At 31.3% G+C, this 23317-nt stretch overlaps 1 protein-coding gene and 1 pseudogene across 1 annotated transcript; both read right to left on the reverse strand.

The window, feature by feature from the left end:
• Positions 1–1652: 1652 nt before the first annotated feature.
• Positions 1653–5381, reverse strand: LOC140872048 (alpha-galactosidase 1-like; annotated as a pseudogene).
• Positions 5382–7624: 2243 nt separating this feature from the next.
• LOC140872352 (alpha-galactosidase 1-like) lies at positions 7625–11091 on the reverse strand. Its single transcript, XM_073275172.1, has 14 exons — positions 10701–11091; positions 10256–10314; positions 10107–10163; positions 9961–9995; positions 9776–9879; positions 9614–9689; positions 9179–9237; positions 9019–9084; positions 8855–8938; positions 8704–8768; positions 8512–8594; positions 8306–8396; positions 8068–8117; positions 7625–7978 (listed from the first exon to the last, which is right to left on the reverse strand). Exons 1-14 carry the CDS (start codon positions 10835–10837, stop codon positions 7745–7747), a joined length of 1200 nt encoding a protein of 399 aa, XP_073131273.1. The 5' UTR covers positions 10838–11091; the 3' UTR covers positions 7625–7744.
• Positions 11092–23317: the final 12226 nt, after the last annotated feature.

Here is a 23317-nt window from a genome sequence, read left to right on the forward strand (position 1 = left end):
TGATCTGTCAGCCACATTCAAATAACCACATATCTAGCTAAATAATGTATTAATGTATAATTTGAAAATTATGAATAAAATGTTTACTTTCTAATTAATGATGTATAATCTGAAAATTTATGAATTAGTCATGCCTCTCGTATGATGATTTTTAACAATATCTTACCATCTAATTAAAAATCTATCACTTTTATATTAATTTCGATCAGTTTCGTGAAATTTTAATTAATTTTACAGAAATATTCTAAATCTTCGTTTTATGTTAATCTCTCCTTAAACTTATTATCCCAAAATATTCAATCATTGATCTTTTTTTATCTGATTTTTAGAATTTTTAAATTTAAATTACTAAGGGAGTGTTTGCAATCACTAAAAAAAAAGTGATTGTTAGTATTTGGCTTAAAAAATCATTTTTGTGTGTTTCTTAAACTTAGATTATGTGTTAGCTTATGTTTAACTTAATTAAAATCCAAAAGCTAGTTACGTGATGATTATAATTCTTCAAAAGTGATTCTAATAAGGTCATTGTTAAAATCACTCTAATCACTTATTTATCAAATACTACCCAGCTTTGATTTTTAGATTTTCACATTTGTTTTCAAACACTACCAATTTTTTATTTTTCTTAACTTTTTTATAATTTATAAATTAATCACTTCTACAAAAGCACAATTTATTGCAAACAATTCATAAATAATTCTCTTTCATTTTAATATAAAATTTCAAATATTTAATTTATCACATCAAACATAACATGAAAATTAATTAACATAAAAAAGTTTTATATCTTTTATTGGTGTAAAGGAGGCTAGTAGCCTAGTTTTGATAAATAAAAATGTCAAATACAATGTGATCTTTACCGAGTACCATTGGTGCGCATTGTTGTCTGTATGATCTATTGTACGTTTAATTTGCAAGTATTTTTTTACTATCAAAATTCAATGTATTTTATATATTAATATCAAATTAAAACATACGTTTTTTCATTAAGACACACTAATATAATATAATATAAATTTAAAATTTCATACCGCTGTTACAAGGATGAAAAAAAAAAGAAGTATACCAACACAAAGTTGTCCACGCATTCTATTTTTGTTTAGAAATTAATAGAATGAGAAAATTGCAATTTTAGTTTTGGAAGTTGGTTTGTTTTTTGTTTTAGTCCTATAACTTTTTAAAGTTTAGTGTTAGTACAGTAACTTTTTTGGTGGTTGTCTTTTTTTCATCGAAAGTTACTAAAATCACTTGTTTAGCACCGATACTCTCATATATGACTCATTTGAAAAGAATTATCCATATGTTCCACAAATTAAAATTTATTATGCAAAAATAAAGGGAAAAAATAAAGAAAATGACGCCCAATGTTCATAAATCGATGGAAAATAAAGAAAACGACGCCCAATGTTCATAAATCGAGGGAAAAACTTGTTGTTTTGTTTAATTTTGTTTATGTATATTTTAATATGTGATATGGCCTAAAACCCGACGGTGTGCCTTACTAGTTCCTATATATATATATAACAAAACCTAGTTGTTCGTATTTTTATTATAGGGAGTACTAAAACATAGCACCAAATTTTATACCAATTCAGCTGGTGTCCAAGAATGCCCTGCACAGGTAACAGAACTAATATATAGTTTTTTTTTATTTATCGGTTATCGTTTATTTTAAGAGGAGTCAATGCAAACATTTTGCATGAATGTTCATCTACTGTTGCTGAAAATCGCCCCACAAACGTTCCATTCAAGTTCTTGTGCCGCCACACATCTCTTGCAAACACAGCTTCGCCGGCAGGAATCCCGAGATCATCCCAATGGGCGGTTATCGTCGTTAGCCGACGCCCCCGATTCAACAACACCACCGCCACTCTGTACTTCAAAAGTGGTACGGCCCAAATCTATACATTCGTTCATATATACACATTGTGTGAAACCGCAAGTGATTGTCTATGATATAGATGAGCAGCAGGGATTATCACCTCCTGATCGCGTTCCGGAACTCGAACCTTTGTACCTTGAACGCCTAGTGTGTCTGTCAAATGACAAGTTAGGCAAATCCACTTGCTTTCCAATGAGTGAGAATTAATTTGGTTACACACACACACACCTTTGTTAATGGCGATGACCTCTTTATTGGCTATTATGTCCATTGTATCTTTAGTCATATTTCTCACATCACAACCAAGAAGAAGAGGTGCCTGAGAATAATAGCAAATCAAGAAGAAAAATAGGCCCTTTACTCTGTATTTAAAGCATTATTTATAAGTATCAGTGTATATTATATTATTTGCAAGTTGGGGAAGACCTTGGAGATTGCCCACAAACTGAAATGAACTACGTATTCTTTTTTGGTCATTCCTCCATTTCCAACCTGAAGCACGTCAGGATCTGCATGCATTTTAGACACAAATCTTGGAACTTTTCTGATATCCGATCCACGACACGGGTCGAGGCCTAAATTGTGAAAAACATTGTAATCTTCAATTTCATCCCATATATACACTACACTAACCATTCCAGCCACCAGGCCTAGCAAACTCAGCATAAGCGTCATTCTGATCTGCTACAGCAAGCATGCTGTACAATATTCAACAAGATTCGAAGTAGCGGTTTTTAGATACCAAGACGATCTTGAACTGTAAAAAAACTGCACAAGGAGTTTTTTTTGATACCTTTCCCGGTTATCACATAAATCAGTTGTAGTTCTCCAGCTGTTTCCTACTTTATGATCCCATGTGGCTGGGTACATATCTTCCCTGGTTGATTTAAGTACCAAAATTGTCACGAAAAGTAGAGCTTGTGTGGTAAAAAGCCATTTTGTGGCAAAAGATATCACCATCCGGAAAGGGAAAAGAAGATAGGGCGTTCCGGCTTCATCAGAGCTTCGCTCATTTTCGAATATCTGCACAAGGTCGAAAGAAACAGAGAACTGAGCAGAGAGGACGCAAAAGAAGGCGAAAAAACGACATTGAGTTGACATAATTAACTCTTATTACCGAACTGTTTGCTGTGTAAGATCATTGTCACATTTGTCATACTTCAAGTAATCAATGCCCTGCAGGATATTAAACCAAGACTTTTCTATGGTGAAACACAAGAACCAGAGATAAAAACTTCAAGGGTACTCAAGATTCGTGCATATTTTTCGATTATTTTCTGATCCAAGCAGAGAAATCTCAGTCAAGTATTACCACATGAATCATAATAATCAGAAGCAAGGCTAAATATTTGAAGCAAATTCATTCATACAACCACATAAAAACCTTGCAAAATTATTGAAACAGTAAACAAAATATTGGTTAGTTTGTTGGTGAAAACGAATGACTACTATCTTGTTGTACCTGGGATACATTATCTCTACATTAAAGATCACATGTCATTGAAGAGCCCTAGTCTTGCTGAGCGCGAGCGTAGGAGCACGCCTTGTTGGTTTTTATCAATGCAATTCTAACAAGTGATTCCCAACCAAAAAGCTAGCATTACCCATGAAGCAAAAGTTTTGGCATCTTGTTCTTCGTAGAAAAGTGAACCAGGCATTTCTGTACTGCAGGAGAAATACCTGCAAACAAATGTCAGCACTGTTTATAATTCAGCACACTAGAATAATGCATGCATGTAGGAAAAACTGCAAAATCCTTCCTAAGTAGACATGTTTTGATTTTTGATCTTGTTTGTCCGTAAAAGTTCGTCTTAGTTTAATGAATTGGTGTTTTTTCTTTCCCCACTTCTAGTCATTTTTTTTACCTATACGCTCAGTGGCATCGGTCATCAATGATGTGACATATGAAAATGCTGAACGTCACGATTTCAGGGGAAAAAAATAAAAGTGAGAAAAAAACCAGCTTGTTGGATAAGACTACACTTTGAAGAGTTGCAGTACCAAAACATGCCAATTTAGAGGACGGAATTTTTATGTTTCCACTTTCATGTATGTATGTATATATGTATATAATTACCCAGCATTTGCATATATTCCCAACTTAAGCCCCTTTCCATGAACATAGTCAGCCAAAGCCTTCATTCCAGAAGGAAATTTGAATGGATGAGGCACCAGATAATCCTGATATTTGATTTTCAAGAACATTAATAAAGAAAGCAAGCAAGAAATGCATAAGAAAATAGAATCCATAGTTTTCTTGAGATACTGTGAAATGTGAACCTCCGCATCGCAAGAAATTTCGCCCCAGCAATCATCTAACAAAAGAATCACCAAGTTTTTTTGAGTTATATCAATTTATTAATCAAGAAAAAAAGGAAAACCATATTTTTTTGGTATTGTAATTTTGTTGTTCTACGATTTTAGTCCTCTATGTTATCAATATCAGTTTTAGTCCTATAGTTTTTTATTTTAGACAATTATTGGGCGGGGGCGTTTTTTCACCCCGACGTCATTTCGCACCCCGTTTCTTGCTATATTGCATGCATGAGCTTTAGACATGCGGATCGCGAACTCTTTGTAGGCTTGTTTTCTATTACGGTTGGTCGGAAAGAAGGAATTGTTCCATTTGCTGTTAAGTCAAAAAAAATGACTAAAAAAAAAAAGAAGTAGCAGACTAAAACTGAAATTTGACATCATAGATTATCAAAATCACAAATAGACAAATGTATTGAACTAAAAAAAATAATTTTATAAAGAAGATTTGTAGAGGATTTAGTAGTACCAATAATGAAATATTGGTATCCCAGCTTTGCAAGACCACTTGAGACTAGAGCATCAGCTGGCAAATAAAAAAAAAGATCAAATTTAAATATTTCCATATAAAACAGAGAGACAAATTATTTTGTGAACTAAGAAATAGTTTATAACCGGTTTCTCTGATAAGTTTTTCATCAATGTTGCACTTGAAATGTTTCCAACTATTCCATCTGGAAAAAATTACTACAAGTATATTAATCATAATGTGTTTGTATCATTAAACTTAAGACAAATCACTAAAACTATTTTTCTTTAAAAAAAAAAAACAAAGGACAAATTAGAAGTTACATAAAGAAATAATAAAAAAAAGAATTGTTCAATGAATTCTCCATACAATGTTTAATTCCGGTGTCCACACAAACCGGGGAAAAAACCTTAGTGATTGATCAATAACAAAATCCAAGAAAAGATACTCCAAAAGAAATTATTTTTTAAAAAAAAAAAACAAGGGAAGACAATTTTTTTAGCTTCACACCAAAAAAACTAAGAATTAAGAAAAACCCAATGAAATCTGCCAAAGATTTGTATAAAAACAACAATTTACCCCATTGGAGGACTTAAAGCCAAGGCCATTTGCAAGAAGATCCCTTCTGTTCTTGATTTCAGAATCATTTTTGGCATTAGTACCACTAATTGCTAATAACAACCAAATCATCAACAATGAAAACAATGATGCCTCCATTTATATATTGTTATATTATTTTATGCACAAAAACAAAAAAAACTACTACAAGAATTTGGGTTTTTCAAATTACAAAAAATCTTTCAAAGATTAACTTATTTACATTTACGTTGGACAATATTTTTGGACCTGTTCTTTTATAAGTGGCATTTCAAAGTTAATTCATTCTCTTCATGAGAAATAAGAGGCGACCCAAAAAATTTGTATTGCCATTGGTTTATGTGAACGTAATCTATATCTATGTAATTATCTACATACTGAGTAGTTGTAAGGATGCAAATGAACCAAGCTACTCGGGAGCAATTCGAACCTTGATATGATAAAAGCTCGTTTGAATTCGTTCGGCTCAATAAGATAAACGAACCAAGCTAAAACTTTACAATATTCGGTTTGTTAGCTCGTGAACAGAATCGCTAATAGACTCGGGAGTCAGCTTTAAGATGAAAAAATAATAGTTCTAAATTTTGATTTATGTATTTTACACTTTTACTATGACAAATGTGTAAGAATCGATTAAATTTATCTGAGAAAACTGCAATTTTGGTCTTTTATGTTTGTTATTTTACGATTTCGGTCCTCTATATTTTCATATTTAAGTTTTAGTCCTGCATGTTTCGATTTTTGGCAATTTCAGTCCTTTTTATTCAAAAATGATTACGTGACACTATACACGTCACCTCCACATCAGCACTGTATTGGTGCCACATCAGCGCCACATCAGAAAAAGGACTAAAATTGCCAAAAAATAAAGATAGCGGACTAAAACTGAAATCTGAAAATATAGATGATCAAAATCGTAAAGTGACAAACATACATGACTAAAAAAAATAATTTTTCCAATTTATCTAGTATAATAATAATAATATATTTTTCTCTAAATATAAAAATTAAGTTTTTAATGAATTTAATAAATATTTAATTTATAATTTATATTTATTAAGCTCGTTTAGGCTCGATAAAAGCTTGTGAACCATGAATATATTCGTTAAATAAAACTATAGCTTGACTCGGTTATAAACAAGTCAAACATTGAAGAGTTTAGCTCGATTCGATTACATACCTATTATTATGTCTCCTATGAGACGGTTGTGAAACATGTCGACTCGATCATATTTACAATTAGTATTAATATTTTTCATGAGTCGGGTCAAATAAAAGATCATTCTCACAAAATTGACTCGTGAGAATGTGTCATAAGAGTTTTTGTTCTACCTAATTATATATTTTTGAAATGGATAATATTATTTTTTCATCAAACATATTCCATTTTAATTTCTTTTCTTTTACAAAATTCATACTATATCCTCAAATGTTTCTTTAAATTTTAAGGTAAACATGCATATACTGTGAATTTCATTGCTTTTATCTAAAATATGAAAAATATGAATTTAATTAATTAATTTTTATTTTATTTTAATTTTCTATCTTGAGTAATTTTTGTAATTATGTTACAAAAAAATTGATCCATAGGCCTAGTGTCAATTCTTTCTATTAAAATATTGTACTGAATTTCAAGACATTTTATTTTTTCCTTTTTATGTTAAAAGAAAGAAACGTACGAGGGGTAGGGGAGAAGTATATCAAAGTTTATCCTAATATTATATTGGAAGTGTATGCTTTTCTCGAATAATTTTATTATTATTATTATTTTGATCTAAATCGATTTTAAATTTTAATTATTATTTTTTATACATTCTTTTGATTTTATACTTTGACAAACGTTTACTAAGGAATTTGATTATATAAAAATTATAATAATTTTAACTTTTTAAGTTTATAGATAACTTCTAAAAAAAAAAATAGTTTATAGATAACTTATAAAGTTACGAGACAGTTGAGCATCATCAACTTCTGTGGGTCTAAAAACTTCTCCACGGCATTATAAATTGTCTAGCTAAATTATTCTAATTAATGATGTCTAATTTCGGAAATTATTTGAATATGTGAGTATGTTTTAATATCAAGAAAGATTTAATATATTATATGCATTAATATTAAATGAAAACGTACTTCTAAGAAATTAAAAAACTAACTTATGCCATTAAAGCACTAAATAATAAAGATTCAAGGAATCCATATCATTGTTGCAAGGAATCGATTGGATTCGTAACATGTTTTGACATAAAAGTAATATTTTTATGATTAGATTGGATCGAATATTTATTTCATAAAATTGATCTGTGATACAGTTTCACATAAGTTTTTATGTATATTTAAAACTAGCTAAAAAAAATACACCAAGATATCAGAGTTGGTTATATATTTCATTTTATTTAGAAATTAATGGAACCAACACAATTATTGGATTGCAAGGGTGATTACTATATTCAATTTCTCACCCTCAAATATTACAATGATTTCATTCAAGAAACTGGCTTCAATACATACAGTTTGCATGCATGTGGATCAATTGTTGCTGTTAAATTCCCTACAAATCTTGTCTTTAAGGTCTTGTGCTCCCACACATCTCTTGCAACCACAGTGCTACCAACAGGAATCCCAACGTCATCCCAGTGCGCGGTTATGGCCGTTCGCCACGCCCCTCGGTTCAATATCACCACTGCCACTCTGTACTTCGAAAGCGGTCCAGCCCAAACCTATACATACATGTACACACACATCGCATGAAATCGCAAGTGACTGTCTGATATAGGTGAACAGAGGAAGGAGGATTGAGTAGTAGTACCTCCCAATCTCCTTCCATTCGAACCTTCTTAGCTTGAATTCCTAGTTTATCTGTTACAAGAACTTTATGTTATGTTCAAAAAACGTAAATATTTGATATAGTATGAATAAAATGCATCTATCATCCATGTGACATTCGGAAGAAGATAATAAAAGTCTAAGTATGCTGCTGAAATCCCCTCGTTCTCTGATGATTTGCGTATTTTTCGCAAGTTTCGATGATTTGGTTATATACACACCTTGGTTAATGGCAATGGCCTCTTTATTGGCTATAATGTCCATTATGTCTTTGGTTGTATTTCTCACATCACAACCGATAAGAAGAGGTGCCTGAAAACAATAACAAATCAAGAAAAAAGAGAAACAAAATGGCCCTTCACTTTTCTGAAGCATTTCTATTAAACATCAGTATATATTATACTTTGCAAGTAATGGGAGGGGAGACCTTGGAGATTGCCCACAAACTGAAATGAACTATGTATTCATCTTTGGTCATTCCTCCATTCCCAATCTCAAGCATGTCAGGATCTGCACGCATTTGACACAAACGATGATCCACAACACGGGTCAGGGCCTAAATTCGGAAACAAAGTTGTGAGCTTTAATTTAGTTTCACCCATGTAAGTATTATACTAACCATTCCAGCCACCAGGCCTAGCATACTCTGCATAAACCTCATTCTGATCTGCTCTCGAAACCATGCTGTATGATAATCGAAAAGATTCGAAGTCAGGATTTTTAGATACAAACACAATCTTGAACACTTGAAAACTAGACAAAAGATGTACCTATCCCAGTTATCAGATATATCATTTGTAGTTCTCCAGCTGTTTCCTATCTTGTAACCCCATGTGGCCGGGTGCATATCTCCCCTGGTCAATTTAAGTACTAAATTCGTCAAAAATCGACAAAAATGACAACTTGTGTGATATAAGTAATGTTTTTATGTCACCATTCGCAGAGGGAAAAGAAGATAGGGCGTCCTGCATTCATCAGAGCTTGGGTCATCACTGGATATCTGTATAAGAGTAGAAAAGAAACAAAGTCCTGAATTGGGAAGATGCAAAAGAATGTGAAAGACGACGTCGAATTGAAATATTAACTCTTATTACCGAACTAATGGCTTTGATCCACCATTGTTGCAATTGTCATACTTCAAATAATCAATGCCCTGCAGAATATAATAAACCAAGACTTTTATGTAGTGAAAAACAAGAACCAGAGATGATTAATCAACAAGGCTACTCAAGATTCATCGTATTTTCGATTACTTTTTGAATCTGAATGGAGAAATCTCAGTCAAATATTACCATATGAATCGCAGCAATTAAAATTTAGAAGCAAGATAGACTAAATATAAATCTCATCTTATATTTATCATCTCCACATTATAGACACAATTAAAGAGACGTCTAGCCTATAAATTGGGATTCACGGCTAAGGCGCAGGCTTCGTTTCTTGCTAAGCTCGAGCCTAGGAGCATGCTTGGTGGGAGTTTGTCAATGCAATTCTAACAAGTGATTCCCAACTGAGAAAAGTAGCATTACCCATGAAGCAAAAGTTTTGGCATCTTGCTCCTCGTGGCCGAGTGAACCGGGCATTTGTTTGCTGCAAGTGAAATAGCTGCAAACCAGTGTACACCACAATCACAACATTATTTATAATTCAGTGCATCAAAACAATGCATGTATGTAAGCAGCCAAAGTTACCCAGCATCCGAGTATATTCCCAACTTAAGTCCCTTTCTATGAACATAGTCAGCCAAAGCCTTCATCCCAGAAGGAAATGTGGATTTCTTAGGCACCAGATAACCCTGAAATATGATTTCCAAGAAAATTAATAAAAATGCATGATATAGAACCAATCTTAGCATGAAATGCTGTGAAATGTGAACCTTTTCGTCGCGGGAAATTTCGGCCCAGCAGTCATCTAACAGAAGTCACCAAGTTTCTTGAGTTAGATAAACCAATTGCAACATTTATATTGTATGGTTCATTAAAAAAAGAAATCAAGAAACTTTATTAGAGAATTGAAATGTACCAATATTGACATATTCGTATCCCAGCTTTGCAAGACCAGTCGAGACTAGAGCATCAGCTGGAAAAGAAAGAGCTCAAATTTAAATATTTTTGAACAAAACAGAGAGAAACTGAAATTGTAATGGGACTAATTAAGAAATAGTTCATAACCAGTTTCTCTAATCATCTTTTCATCAATCATGCAGCTGAAATGATTCCAACTATTCCACCTGGCAAAAAAATTAGTAGAATTACATTAATCATTACAAATCATTCAATCACTAAAAACTACTACTGTTTTTGTTGTTCCCAAAAAATATGGCAAACTAAAAGTCACATAATAATAAAGCAAAGCATCAACATTTAACACTTGGCATAGCGTTTCACTCCGTATATAGAAAAAGAAAACTCAAAAAGAAGTAGCAAAGAGAACTAATTATACACAAAATTCTCCACACAAATCATACCTTCATTCACCAGTACTATATAAAAAAACATAGTGATTCATCAATAAAAAGAAAAAAAAAAAAAAAAGAAAAGCTCTAATTTTTAGAGCTTCCCACCAAGAAAAAGCAAGAATCAAGAAAAAAAGTCTGCCAAAAAGACAGCAGTTTACCCCATTGGAGGCTTTGATCCAAGCCCATTTGCAAGAAGGTTCCTTCTGTTGTTGATTTCTGCATCATAAGTGGCAGTGGTAGCAGCAATGATCATCAACAACCAAATTGTTGACACTGCAAGAAATGATGCCTCCATTCGTATATTATTACTATTATTATTATATTATTAAACTACGCGTAAAAGAAAAGTATCACAACAAGAATTTGGGGGTGTGAATTTTATGCTCTACAACATAACATTTATAATAGTGGATAAGATTCTTAAGGTTTCAAATTTGGAGAAGATAAGGATCAATTAGCTTTAACAGAATGACCCTTCATTCTCTCTGTGCAACCAATGCGGAATCAGCTTTAGGATTCTGCATTCTTTTTTTAAAAAAATTTAAATTTAAATTTTAAATTTCTTTCCTTTTCAGCTCAAATTCTACTTTGAAACTTTGTTTAATTGCTTGTGGACCATATGGTGGACTCTGTGTACTTTTGTTCTTCATTCAAAATATAATTTGATTATCAGTTACAAGAATCATTAGTAATATTCTTTTTTATAGGAAAATTTATCTGGGAATTAAGGCAATTAATTAATTTGTGAACCAAAAAGGCAATGTATTTACCATTTTGACTTGCTTTTTTTTTTTTTTTGTGCGATTCTCATATATCCAAGAATAACTTGATAACATTTACATCTTACACGTTAGATAACATTGTTGGAAAAATTCCTATGATATTTGAGAGAGAGAGTCTGTTACCTCTGTGATATCCATGTATAATATGAAAAAAAATATGAAAAGCACGAATAGATTATTCTAAAGTCCAAATATATAATTTTTGAGAGTCTGCCCTCCATCATTTACACTATATTAATATTAATTAACTCAAATTTTCGTTTACATTATCTGATATCATCTCTCATGATAACCTGTACCTCTTTTGAATTCCTTTTTTTTTAACCTCTAAAGATCAAAATAATCAACATGCTCATATGTATTCATAATTTTTATTTTTATTTTTAAAAAATCACGCAAAATCTTGTATGTGTGTATATGAACGCAAATGTGCATAGACACGCTAGCATATATATATATATATATATATATATTACATGTATGCATATTTGGGGTTGGTCTCACTCTATGAGTAATAATGTGTTGTGTTGTGTTGTGTTGTGTTGTGTTGTTCAGTCCTGATCAACTTTGATCATGTAACAAGAAAAAGCCTTTAACCGAAGCACAAGTAAAGTTACTTGGATTTACTCATGTCATATGTGATTTATTTCTTTTGTTTTGTTTTTTTCGTTTTCGTTTATATAACGATAAAGGGTTTTTGTTTTAATATATATTTTGAATCGTTTCTCCTAATTTTCTCAATCGAGATATTTAGCTTTAGGTCAATACAACATTTCTTTAACGCCAGGTGTGAGTTGTATGACCAAATGTGGAACCACGTGCCAAGCTTCTATGTCAATATATCATTATTAAAGTTATGCTAAATTTGACGATTTTTCGTAAAAATTGAATCGTTGGATATTTATTCGAATAGTCTTCGAATGAGATAGAATCGACAAATGTTGTTATTAAGGTGGATCGGAAAATTGATGTGTCCTATCCGAAATGTGACAAAGTAGTAAAGTAGGTGATTATGTCAATATCAATTTCTTATAGTCGAAATTAGAATATCAATTAAGTTTAGATATTTTGATGCCGATGACGGAATATTCCTAAGACAAAAGCTGCCATCTTTTTCTTCAAAAATTGATTGAATAAGAACTTTATTTAGTTGACTGTCACTTTCATATGTTGTGTTTCCACTAAATGTCTAGCAATTGAATACGCAACTTTTATTTTAAAAAAAAATAAAAATTAATGAACTCGTGTAAACCTAACATGGGGTCGTGTCACGTGTGGCGTGGTTGGACCGTCATTAATTATTAATGGCTTGAATGGCACCGACGATCATATATATCCCTTAGAATTCTTCTGATATTGATGCATGCATGTTTCATATTGCATTAATCCAAAAGAATAAGATATTTCATGTACGTGCAGCATAAATTACCTGTGTCGATTGGGATTAATGCTCATAATTTGTTATTTAAGAGTTATAGGCATCGTTTGGTTTGAGGTATGATATAAGTAATATATAAATAAGTAGTATAATGTAATAAAAAATAAATAAGAAATGATAGTTAAAATTGTATTGGATTTGATTGATAGATTATGGTTTATTTGATTTGATTGATTAAATTTTATATAAAAATGTTAAATGACTATTTTGTCTTTTTAACAATAAATAAAATAAAAATTATATTATTTATAAGAGGTAATATAGTAATTTGAATTCAATCATTTGATTGATGTGAGATAAATAATTAATGATTTGATTGATGTAAATAAATAGTTAATATATAGATAAATAATATAATGAGAAAAACGTAGGATGAGATGAGATGAGTTATACATATATTAATAATACCATGAACAGAACAGTGTCATAGGCCATGCACCAATATCGATCATTATTACTTACAAATTCAGGGGCGGACCCACCATAGCCCTCCCTCCACCCCAAAAAAATAGTAGTATGTAAGTAATATTTTTATAAAATTAAATTAAATATATACATAAATTGTTTTAGAAAGTAGCGTAAAGAGTGTGTTGCTTGGTGGTAAAAGATTCTTTAATTCATAGGTTCGTTTCTCTCTTTAGAATTTTATTTTAATTTCCCCTCTTATTCTCTCTCTCGTTTTATTTTAACTAGCGAAATTTGCACACACGATGTGTGTGTAAAATAATACTAGCATTATTGACATGAATAAACATATATAGATTACACGAAAGAGTGCTAATTTTCTTTTATTCATTCCAGAATCGAAACACGAAAGAGTGCTAATTTCTGTATTCATTCTAGAATCGAAATGCGAAGAGATAAAAAAAAAGAATAGAGTGAAAAATGGTGTCGGTTTCTCTGATTTTGAATTTGAAGCTTTCGTTTTCTCTAGTTTTGAAATTATAAACTGCACGTGGAACATGAAGAGAGGATTCAAGGGAAGTTAAAGGAAAGAAAAACCTCATTGTGTGCATGGTTTTTTTTGGACCATTTTGCTCATGAACAATTAAAAGAAAATGATAATTTCATGGGTTACACATGTAATTTGATGATGGTGTCATTTAGGCGGACGAAATCAGTTTTTATATGGGCCAGATTCTTTATAAAATAGTAAAGATTAACGATAAATTATTTATTTACTGAAATTTTTAAAATTATTCTCTAAAACTATATAAAATTAAATAAAATTATAATAACAAATAAAATAGAAGAAGATAAAATATTAATCGAAGAAACAACTCCAAATATTTAAAATATTTATATGTTTATTGAGATTTTTAAAATTTATTCTCTAAAATTATACTCTCTCTGTCTCATATATAAATCATTTTTTATTTTTATTTTTGGTCCAAAATATATAGATTTGTACGATAATAAGTAATATTTTTTCTACTTCATTACAAATATGCTCATATTTAATTAGACTTGTCATTAAATATATTGATTATTTTAATAATTTTTTACACCATATAAGTACTCATTAAATAAAAGTAAACTTAAAAAATTATTTTTCAATCGACATTTTCAAAATTATTAATATGTGTGAAAAAAAAAGTAAGTATAACTGTATAAATATGTTGCACGAATTGACTATAAAATAAAATGACATATATATTTATATATATATATATTTGAAGATAGAAATATATATTTTAACAGTAAATAAAAATATATTTAAAATAAGTATTAGGGGATATGAAACAATAGAGATGTGGTTGCTCTTTCAGTTTCTACAACTACTATAGAAAAAAGTCATTCTCAACCATGAATATTAACAAAACTAGACGTCAGAGCAAAATTGAAATATCCTAGAACTTCTAGTGAATTTTTTTTTTTTTTAAATAACTCTCTAACTATAAAATAATAAATATATATATATATATGCCCATACATATATATATTGTACTTTAAAAAAATACCTTACTTAATTTAAAATACAAATACACAATAATTACAATAAAAGTACTCGCATGCAATTAAATACTTAAAATTAATTACTAAATAATCATTCATAAGATTGCCATAATAAAATTCCTAAATAATATTTCTTTCACCAAGATTAATGAAAACTTAGAAAATAAATACTTAAATCTAAAATCCATGCATGTACGGAAAATCTATAATAATAAAACATATGCGGAAATAAATGTTCTAGTCTCAACATAAAATTCATCTTAGAGCAATGGTCACGGGTTCTAGCCGCTGGATACTCATACGCCCTCGCCGCCAGTCGGGAACACATTAACTTCATTAATATTCTGCTCACCTGCACCATTTAAATTTAGTGAGCCTAGAGGCTCAGCACGTTCTATCCTTATATAACAAAATGAAACCACACACAAGCACACATCATATAAAATACGTGAATATAAATATACGTGCATGATCTTAAAAATATATGCATATAGACATGAATAAATAATTATAATGCTTCATCATCATGCTAAACATAAACATCACATTTAATAAATCTCATAAAATGTCTTATCATAATCTCTTAGTTCTCAACAGGTCGTATCCATGTCGGTGGCATCATACTGAGCGATTGATCAATCTATAAACCAACGTACGTGGCGGTGGGATCTCCACCTCTTATGCCACTTCACCAGCCCTCTCAGCCAGATCCATAAGCTCATCATAACATAAACATTATTAGGAAGGTCACCGGGCCCAGGTATCCCGGCCTTCAACCACATCACTTTCCACCTTCACTTCAACTTCCATAAAAATATTATTTTTTTCCTAATATGCAATTAAACTTATCATAAAAATTCTTAATGATGCATGAACTTAAAATTCTCATTATTCCTTTACTTCATGAAAATTTGCCCGTAAATATATATTTAATTTATTTTATTAAAAATCTTACTTATATAACTAATAAAATACATGCATGAATTAAATATATATTTACGAACCTTTTATTTTCCAAGGACTTGTTCGAGCTGCTGACCACTAGACTTAAACTCAAAAATTCCTAGACTGGCTCAAAAACCCAAAAGCCCAACCTGACCTGGCCCATTAAGTTTCATGGGCCCCCAGGCCCATGTAAAACTAATGGGCTCACTAAAACATTAATTAATTCCATTTAAATTAATTAACTCAAAATTAATCAAATAAATTATTAACTAGTCCATTAACCTAAAAATTTGCCCGTTAAATTACTAACCCGACACAACTTGGCCCAATAATTCTCATGGATCACACAGACCATGACAAATTAGTGGGCTCACTTCATTAATTATTTAAGCCCATTAAACTAGTCCAATTAAATTAATTAATCAAGCCCAAATCCAATAATTAATAACTTAAACTCTTAAGTAATTAACAATAAAAATAAACCCGAGTCCAATTAATATTATCTAGACCCGGACCAAAATAATTTGACTCATTAAATTTTAGACCCGACCCGGACCAAAAAACCCGAGCCCGGCCCGCTTAAACTCAAGACAAGCTTCTAGCCCCTCTTTTCTTAACCCTCACGGCAGCACCCCTTTTTCCCCTTGCTACAGCCCAGCTCCGGCCACCCTGGCCGGAGCTCCGCCGGCAGGAACACCCCAGGGTCCTGCCGGTTCCAACAGACCAGCCCTGGCCCAGCCCCAGCCTTGCATGGTGCAGCCGACCCCCTCTCCTTTCTCCCTTGCTGCGCAGTCTGCGTAGTCCCCAAGCCACGGACTTTCTGACCAGCTCCGGCCACTACCGGCCGGAGCTCCGACACCTGGACCACCCCAAGGTCCAGATGCATCCCTCGACACAGGCCTGGCCCGAGCCAAGCCCTGCATGGCTCGGCCAAAGGCCCCAAACCCGACAGAAAATTCTGCACGCCTAGCTGCTGTCATGGCTCATTCCCGCATGGTTCCTGCCCTGAACCACCGAGCCAAAACCGACCCTATGGACCCTAGTTAGGACCCCAAACCAGTGGGTAGCAAGCTCGAACCCAGCCTAGACCAGAAACTCATCATCAACCATGCCATGTGAATGAAAACGTGAGAATCATGATGAATAACAAACAAAACCGAAAACACATGCTAAACCCAGATCATTCATACTTAAAAACATTGTAATGTGATCTAAATGGTGTTCAAGAATGGAATCAAACGTGCCTTGAGAATTATTTAGACGAAACGACGTAAACGACACGTATCGGGCTCGCCGGGACGAACGGATCTTCCAAAAACTCCAAAAACTTTTAACGATGGGCTATGGGGTGGGTTTTCTGTTGAAGGAACAATGAAGGGAGTGGGAGAAGATTGAGGAGGCGGCTAGCAAGAAAACGTGAATGGAGGTAGGAGGATTAGGGTAGATTTTTAAGATAATCTAGGTTTAATAAATAAATAGATAATTAGGATAATTAAATACTCAAATTTTAAACTTTTAAAAAAATACATTCTAATTTGCTAAAACTAAGTAAATCCCGAAATTATAAATAATTGGATTTTTAAAGCTTAATAAAAGTCATTAAAATGACTTATTTTGGGTAAAAACGGACATATAAATATACATATATATAAATACCATAATTTTCTTAAAATCTTACCTTAAAATAATATTTTAAGGCTCCTAAAAATCTCATAAAATATTTTGGGTGAAAACTAACATCTCGTCCGTCCACGGTCCCGCCTACGCGATCATAAAATAAACTTTCTCAAATAAATTCATAAATCACATCATACAGATTTAAATGCCGAAATAATATTTAAAACATGCAAATAAATCATTTAATTTAAATAATCACTCATAAAAACAATTTAACACATTTTCACATTATTATAAAATTATAAAATCCCCTAGTTATGCATGCGGATTTACGTGACGAATTTCTGGGCGTTACAAAAATGGAGGATGTTTTAATTTTCTTTTGAATGCATTGATTATATGTATAGAAAAATTGCTAAAAATCTTTGTATTGATGTTATAATTTATAAATATTTTGTTCGAAACATACAGTTGATGCTTAATTAGTTGAATATAACTAGTATTGTAATTTGTTCTTTCTCTTTTAATCTTTTATCTAGCTTGTAGGCGGTCCTCATGACTGAAATCCTAGATCCACCTCTGCTTACAATATCACTTATTCGAATAAACAGGTAGGGGTCCGCCAACCCCTCATCATAACAGGCGGTGTTTCCTTTAAAAATATATATTTCGCGAGAACCTCCTACACTATTTTTAATTGTAATTAACACTTTGACCTTTCGTTTTTTAATAGAAACTAGGAAAAAAAATAGCAGATTTATGACTCATGATCAATATAAACTTTCACTTAAATTACACGATTGTATCTAAATTTTATTCATAATTCCTTAGGCCTTAGTCATTTTTAGTAAAGTTGGTATTTAATTTTTTATCCCTTCATGAAATAAATTTTAAAAATATTTCAGAACTTTTGGAAAATACCGCACACAAACATGTGTAGCAATGGCCAATAGAGATTTTTGTACGTAGTTTTGGGCTAAGGATATATATTCTGCTATCAATGAAATTTTTATCTAGCTAGCTAGAATACTCAAATTTTAATCGCTCATATAAAATAGATATATGTATGGATAATATATATTAGGGATTTTCGTTAAAATCAATTTAAAAATAAATATAATTTTAAAAATAATTTAATTTAAGTGATTGAGTTTTACGAAAATCACTGCTTGCCAACAAAATAATTTGTACATGGGGAACCATGTGAGAACATGATTTTTAAGAAAAGCCCATAGAAATTGGAATAATGCAACCCAAGAATTGGGACAAATTCGGCCCATATAGACTTAATTGTTGCAGCCTTATTTTCGAAACTTGCATCCCAAGAAAATCAGAATTTTGGAAAGGAAATCAATCATGATTAATTAGCCACGTTGTTTCCATTCTTTAGTGTTGTAACCACCACTCTTCCTAAAATTAAGAGACTTTGATGACAATTGGCACCAATCAAGTCAATTCAATTCGATTTAAAGCTGATTTTAAATAGGAATGTAAACCATTTGTAATCTCCATATTTATCATTATCATCAGCCATTATGAGGATATTAAAAGACCATAAACCAAGATTAATGACTCTTTTTAAGGACCATAGAATGTGACCATCAATGCCAATTAAGTGGGAACCTTCCATCTACTTTTTCCCCTTTTAAATATCACACCAATGTGAAGACATGAGCACACCAAACATAATACTTTATGGCCTCTAGAAATTGGAGCAAATAAGGGTTGGGGTGATAGGAATTTCGTCTACTTTTAGAGCCAAGGTCTGCCCAAGAATCGAGCATGGAAGTGCTGCCCGATTTCAAACAAGGTTTCGGCCAAAGAACATTCAATTGAATCCTCTTCTTTTCGTGTGAATCGAGTAAGTGGGCTTTTGTTTTAAAACCTTATGTATGTTTGCAAAATCTCGATCGTTCATGTTAATTGTTGAAATTTTGTTACATAGTTCTTATTCTGGAAGAAATCTTGTTAAAAGTATGTTTTGACATTGTTATGACTTGAATTAGGTGGAAAGAAAATTTTCAAACCATGTTATTTTATGGTCCTGATGCGGTGGATAATAATAATTATTTCATGACCTCACCCCTTAGAGGGATTACATATAGGGGACTGATCAGTTAGCCACGAATAAGGAGATGAATTTCAATGTCTGACCAAATCATGTTATGTCATGTCGATATTTTTATGATGTTTATGCTATGCTATGTGAGATATGCTATGAGATGATATGTTTTGAAATATGACATGCTCAAAATCCAAGTATGAGTTTTCTCAAATGAATATATATATATCAAGCCGAAGAAACCGAAAACAAGATATGTTTTAGAGATGATGATGAAGATAGTTTTTGAGCATTTATAATTATTATTTCAATTTTTAAGCTGCAAGAAGCTTCCACAATTTTATTCTTTTTTTAGAATTTTGAGTAGTACAAACGATTTATTCTGAAGTTTATTTATGAAATAGACTTGTTTTAGTTAAATTATGTACTAAGAGGCTGGTTGTTTTCAAATTTTATTTGTAAGCAACGCCGATGTCATCCGACCCCGAAAACGGGGCGTGACAAACCGTGCCATGCATGTATCATGGTCTCCATGTGCCCAGGATTTTTTGTTTTTGTTTTTGTTAATTATATAATTTACAAATAATATTATACTATTTATTATTTTTTGTTATCAACTTTTATAATTTTTTTCTCTACAAACTTACAATTTGTTATTTTAATTTTTGACTCGATGATTAGCTAAAAAATATTTTAGGAAGATAAAAAAAAATCTAATATAATTTTTTAAAAATATATATAACTAAATTGACACAAAAAGGAAAAATTATTATTATTACTTGAACGTATTCTAAATCAAATGCATGCATTATCAATTATTATCCAACAAATATATCTTGTTAAGTGGCATTTGGAACAAAAGTATTTTATTTTGAAAATGTTTTTTAAGTAAATTTTTTAATAATTTTAAATATCTAAAATTTAAATTTAAATTATATAATACAAATTCGATTTTTTTGTTAAAAATTTCGTTAGTGAGTTACCAACTTATTTTAATTCGTCGGGTATGTGGAGATAGTGGAGACTTTTAATTCGTCGGGTATGTGGAGCTAGTGGAGACCCTCAGTTATATATATGGATAAACACAAATCGATCTAATTAAAAAATCGAGTAGGACTATTTAAATTAATTGAAATTGAATAAGATTTTTTAACTATAAAATATTTTAGTAATGATCGTTTCATCATTATATAAGTTTATTCACGCCGTTGAGTGTAATAACCTGTTGGAATATAATTGATAATTCATGAATTTTATTTAAAATATATATATTCAACATATAAAAATTAATATTTTTTTGTAATTATATTTTTTTCAAAAATAATTATGTTAGATTTTTTTTATTTTTGTTACCTAATAATATTTTATTAGATTATCAAGTCGAAAATTAAAATACAAATTCAGTTTTTTAGAGAAAAATTACAAATGTTGATATCAAATAGATATTACAAAATTTTTTTGAAACTAGATATTACAAAATTATTTACTAATTATATAATTAATTTTTAAAAAAATTGAGCACGTGGGAGTTAGGGGTGCAAACGAACTGAATCGAGACAAATTATGACAAAATTTTAAGGCTCGAATTCGGCTCGATAAGAGTATATTCGAGTTCGAGCTCGATTCGAAGTTCGATAATTTCAAATATTTTGGCTCGAGCTCGGCTCGAAATGAAGTTCGAGTTCGAGTTCAGTTCGAAATATTCGAACCTATTCGTGAACTATTCGGATATTATGGTTCGAAAAGCTCGAAAAGTTCGAAAAAGTTCGAAATGTATATATATTTATTATATAATTATATTATATTAATTAAATATTAAGGTTCACGAACTATTCGCGAACTATCGAACAGAGTAATTTCGGCTCGAGCTCGGCTCGAAAAAAAGTTCGAACATGTTCGAATTCGACTCGAGTTCGATAAGCTCGAATACGAATCAAATATTTATCGAGCGGGCTCATAAAGCTCACGAACATATTCGGTTCGTTTGCACCCCTATATGGGACCGTGCAAATTAAATTGTTGGCCTTGGCGGATTCGGCAGCGTCTTCCGTCAGTGATGGTGTTTTACGGCATTTTCGTAAAACGCCACAAATTAAATTATTTTAAAATTTTATTTTAAAATTAATTATAAAAACCCTATACGTTATAATTATTGTCTGAACTTTTTTTTTGTATTATGTACGGATAATATATGTAAGGATAGTGAGTATATATATATATATATATATATATATATATATATATATATATATATATATATATATATTAATTAATAAGTGAAAGTTTTGCACTTATATTTATAGAATTTAACTTGAATTTTTGTTGTTTTTCGAACGATATTATGCGTTTTTGTTTTTATTTGTGTCGTTTGCAAAAATTTAGGTAAAAACCATTTTTAATTGATGAAAATAGGTGAAATAAAATGAAAAATGACAAAGAAAGCATCAAGATCAGAACGCCGATAAGTGAACAAGAACCGAGAGAAAGAAAAAAAAAAGCAGCACAGGGCGCACTGATAGTTGTGTTTTTGTTGCATTTGTTAATGTCATTTTGTTGTTGTTTTGCATTCGTTTATGTGTTTTAATTATGTATTTTGTTCGTATTTCATATTCTGTGTTTGCATGATATGTTTTTCGGTTTTGTGGTTAGGTTGTATGTTTTGGCGAATACATGGATGGAGCTTTGGAGCAATGGAAAGATTGGAATTATTTTGAAGAAAAACGCTCGATCGATCTGCGATATTTAACCGATCGAGCGGAGCATGTAAATGTGAAGACAGTAGGCTTGGCTATTTTTGGCCGATCGATCCGCAAGATGTTACCGATCGAGCGGCGCGCGGAATTTACAAAATAGTAAGATGCCATATTTTCGCTCGCTCGATCGGCAGACTTTAACCGATCGAACGAGCGAGTCTGTTCGGGAAGAGTTCTTATTTTTAGAAACTCTTTTATTTTGGACTCTAGTTTTTTATTAGGCTATTATTCCGTTTTTGGGAGATTATTATCAGACTTTTGCATCTCTCTTTGGCGGCTAGGTTTTGTATTACAATTTTCTCTCAAGATTTCTTCTTTTCTTTTGAATTTCTCTTGAGTTTTTCATGAATCGTTGTAGCTAAATCTTAATACTTGGTTGAGGAAGACAAACCCTTGATTTTGTTTATTCATGAGATTCGATTTTCATGCTTTAATCCTTATTGAGTATCAATAGTTGATCTGTTTTATTTCATGCTTGTATGTGAAAATTTTGGATTGGCCATCTTAGGATTTTGCTATGCAAACTACAGCTAAATTAGAATTCAAATCCGTAATTGTTTGAATCAACTAATTTGCGAAGCGACTGCGTTTAATATTTTCTGCTGTTGAATTTGTTAAATCGTAGGAACAACTTTTGACTAGATTAAATACATCTGCTGGTGCATGTATTATCTAGATTCATCAGTTTCACTCATATGAATGCTACCTTAGATTTAAATCTAGATCGCTGGAATTTGGGTTAATTTATTGGTAAGAGTTAATCTAGAACGCTGGTTTCTAAGTAACTAAAATTAAGGTGAAACAGGAATTTGATTTTCAATAATGAATATTTGATAGGATTAATTATTTTTAGGTAATCGATGATTGAATGAATAAATATCAAGGGTGTAGTCGACCGATACCAAGACTTGTTTCTTATTGATCTCTTCAGTTTAATTCTTAATCTTGCATGATAGTGATAATATTTATTTTTAATTGCTTAAATTTTTAGTAGTTAATTCCAAAACTCAAAAATCCCCCTTATTTTATTTAGAACACATTAAATTTTTTTTTCCTCGTGGGAACGATCCCTACTCACACTACTACATATTCTTGTTTATCTGATTGAGTTGGGTAATTTGGGCGTGACGCGACTTTCCGCTACCAAATTTTGGCGCCGTTGCCGGGGAACGGTGTTAATTTTTTGTGTTCTTTTTCTTTTTCTTTTATTTTGTTTAATCTC

This window comes from Henckelia pumila, unplaced genomic scaffold (genome assembly GCF_033568475.1).
Source record: "Henckelia pumila isolate YLH828 unplaced genomic scaffold, ASM3356847v2 CTG_461:::fragment_3, whole genome shotgun sequence".
NCBI lineage: Eukaryota > Viridiplantae > Streptophyta > Magnoliopsida > Lamiales > Gesneriaceae > Henckelia > Henckelia pumila.

What these genes read in the sequence shown, in the direction of transcription:
- LOC140872352 (XM_073275172.1), bottom strand. Translation starts at nt 10,837, where the DNA reads ATGGAGGCATCATTTCTTGCAGTGTCAACAATTTGGTTGTTGATGATC. An exon ending in GGAATATACTCGGATGCTGG is followed by an intron (nt 9,690 to 9,775) that starts GTAACTTTGGCT and finishes ACTGGTTTGCAG; the next exon opens with CTATTTCACTTGCAGCAAAC. An exon ending in GGATCAAAGCCATTAGTTCG is followed by an intron (nt 9,085 to 9,178) that starts GTAATAAGAGTT and finishes ACTCTTATACAG; the next exon opens with ATATCCAGTGATGACCCAAG.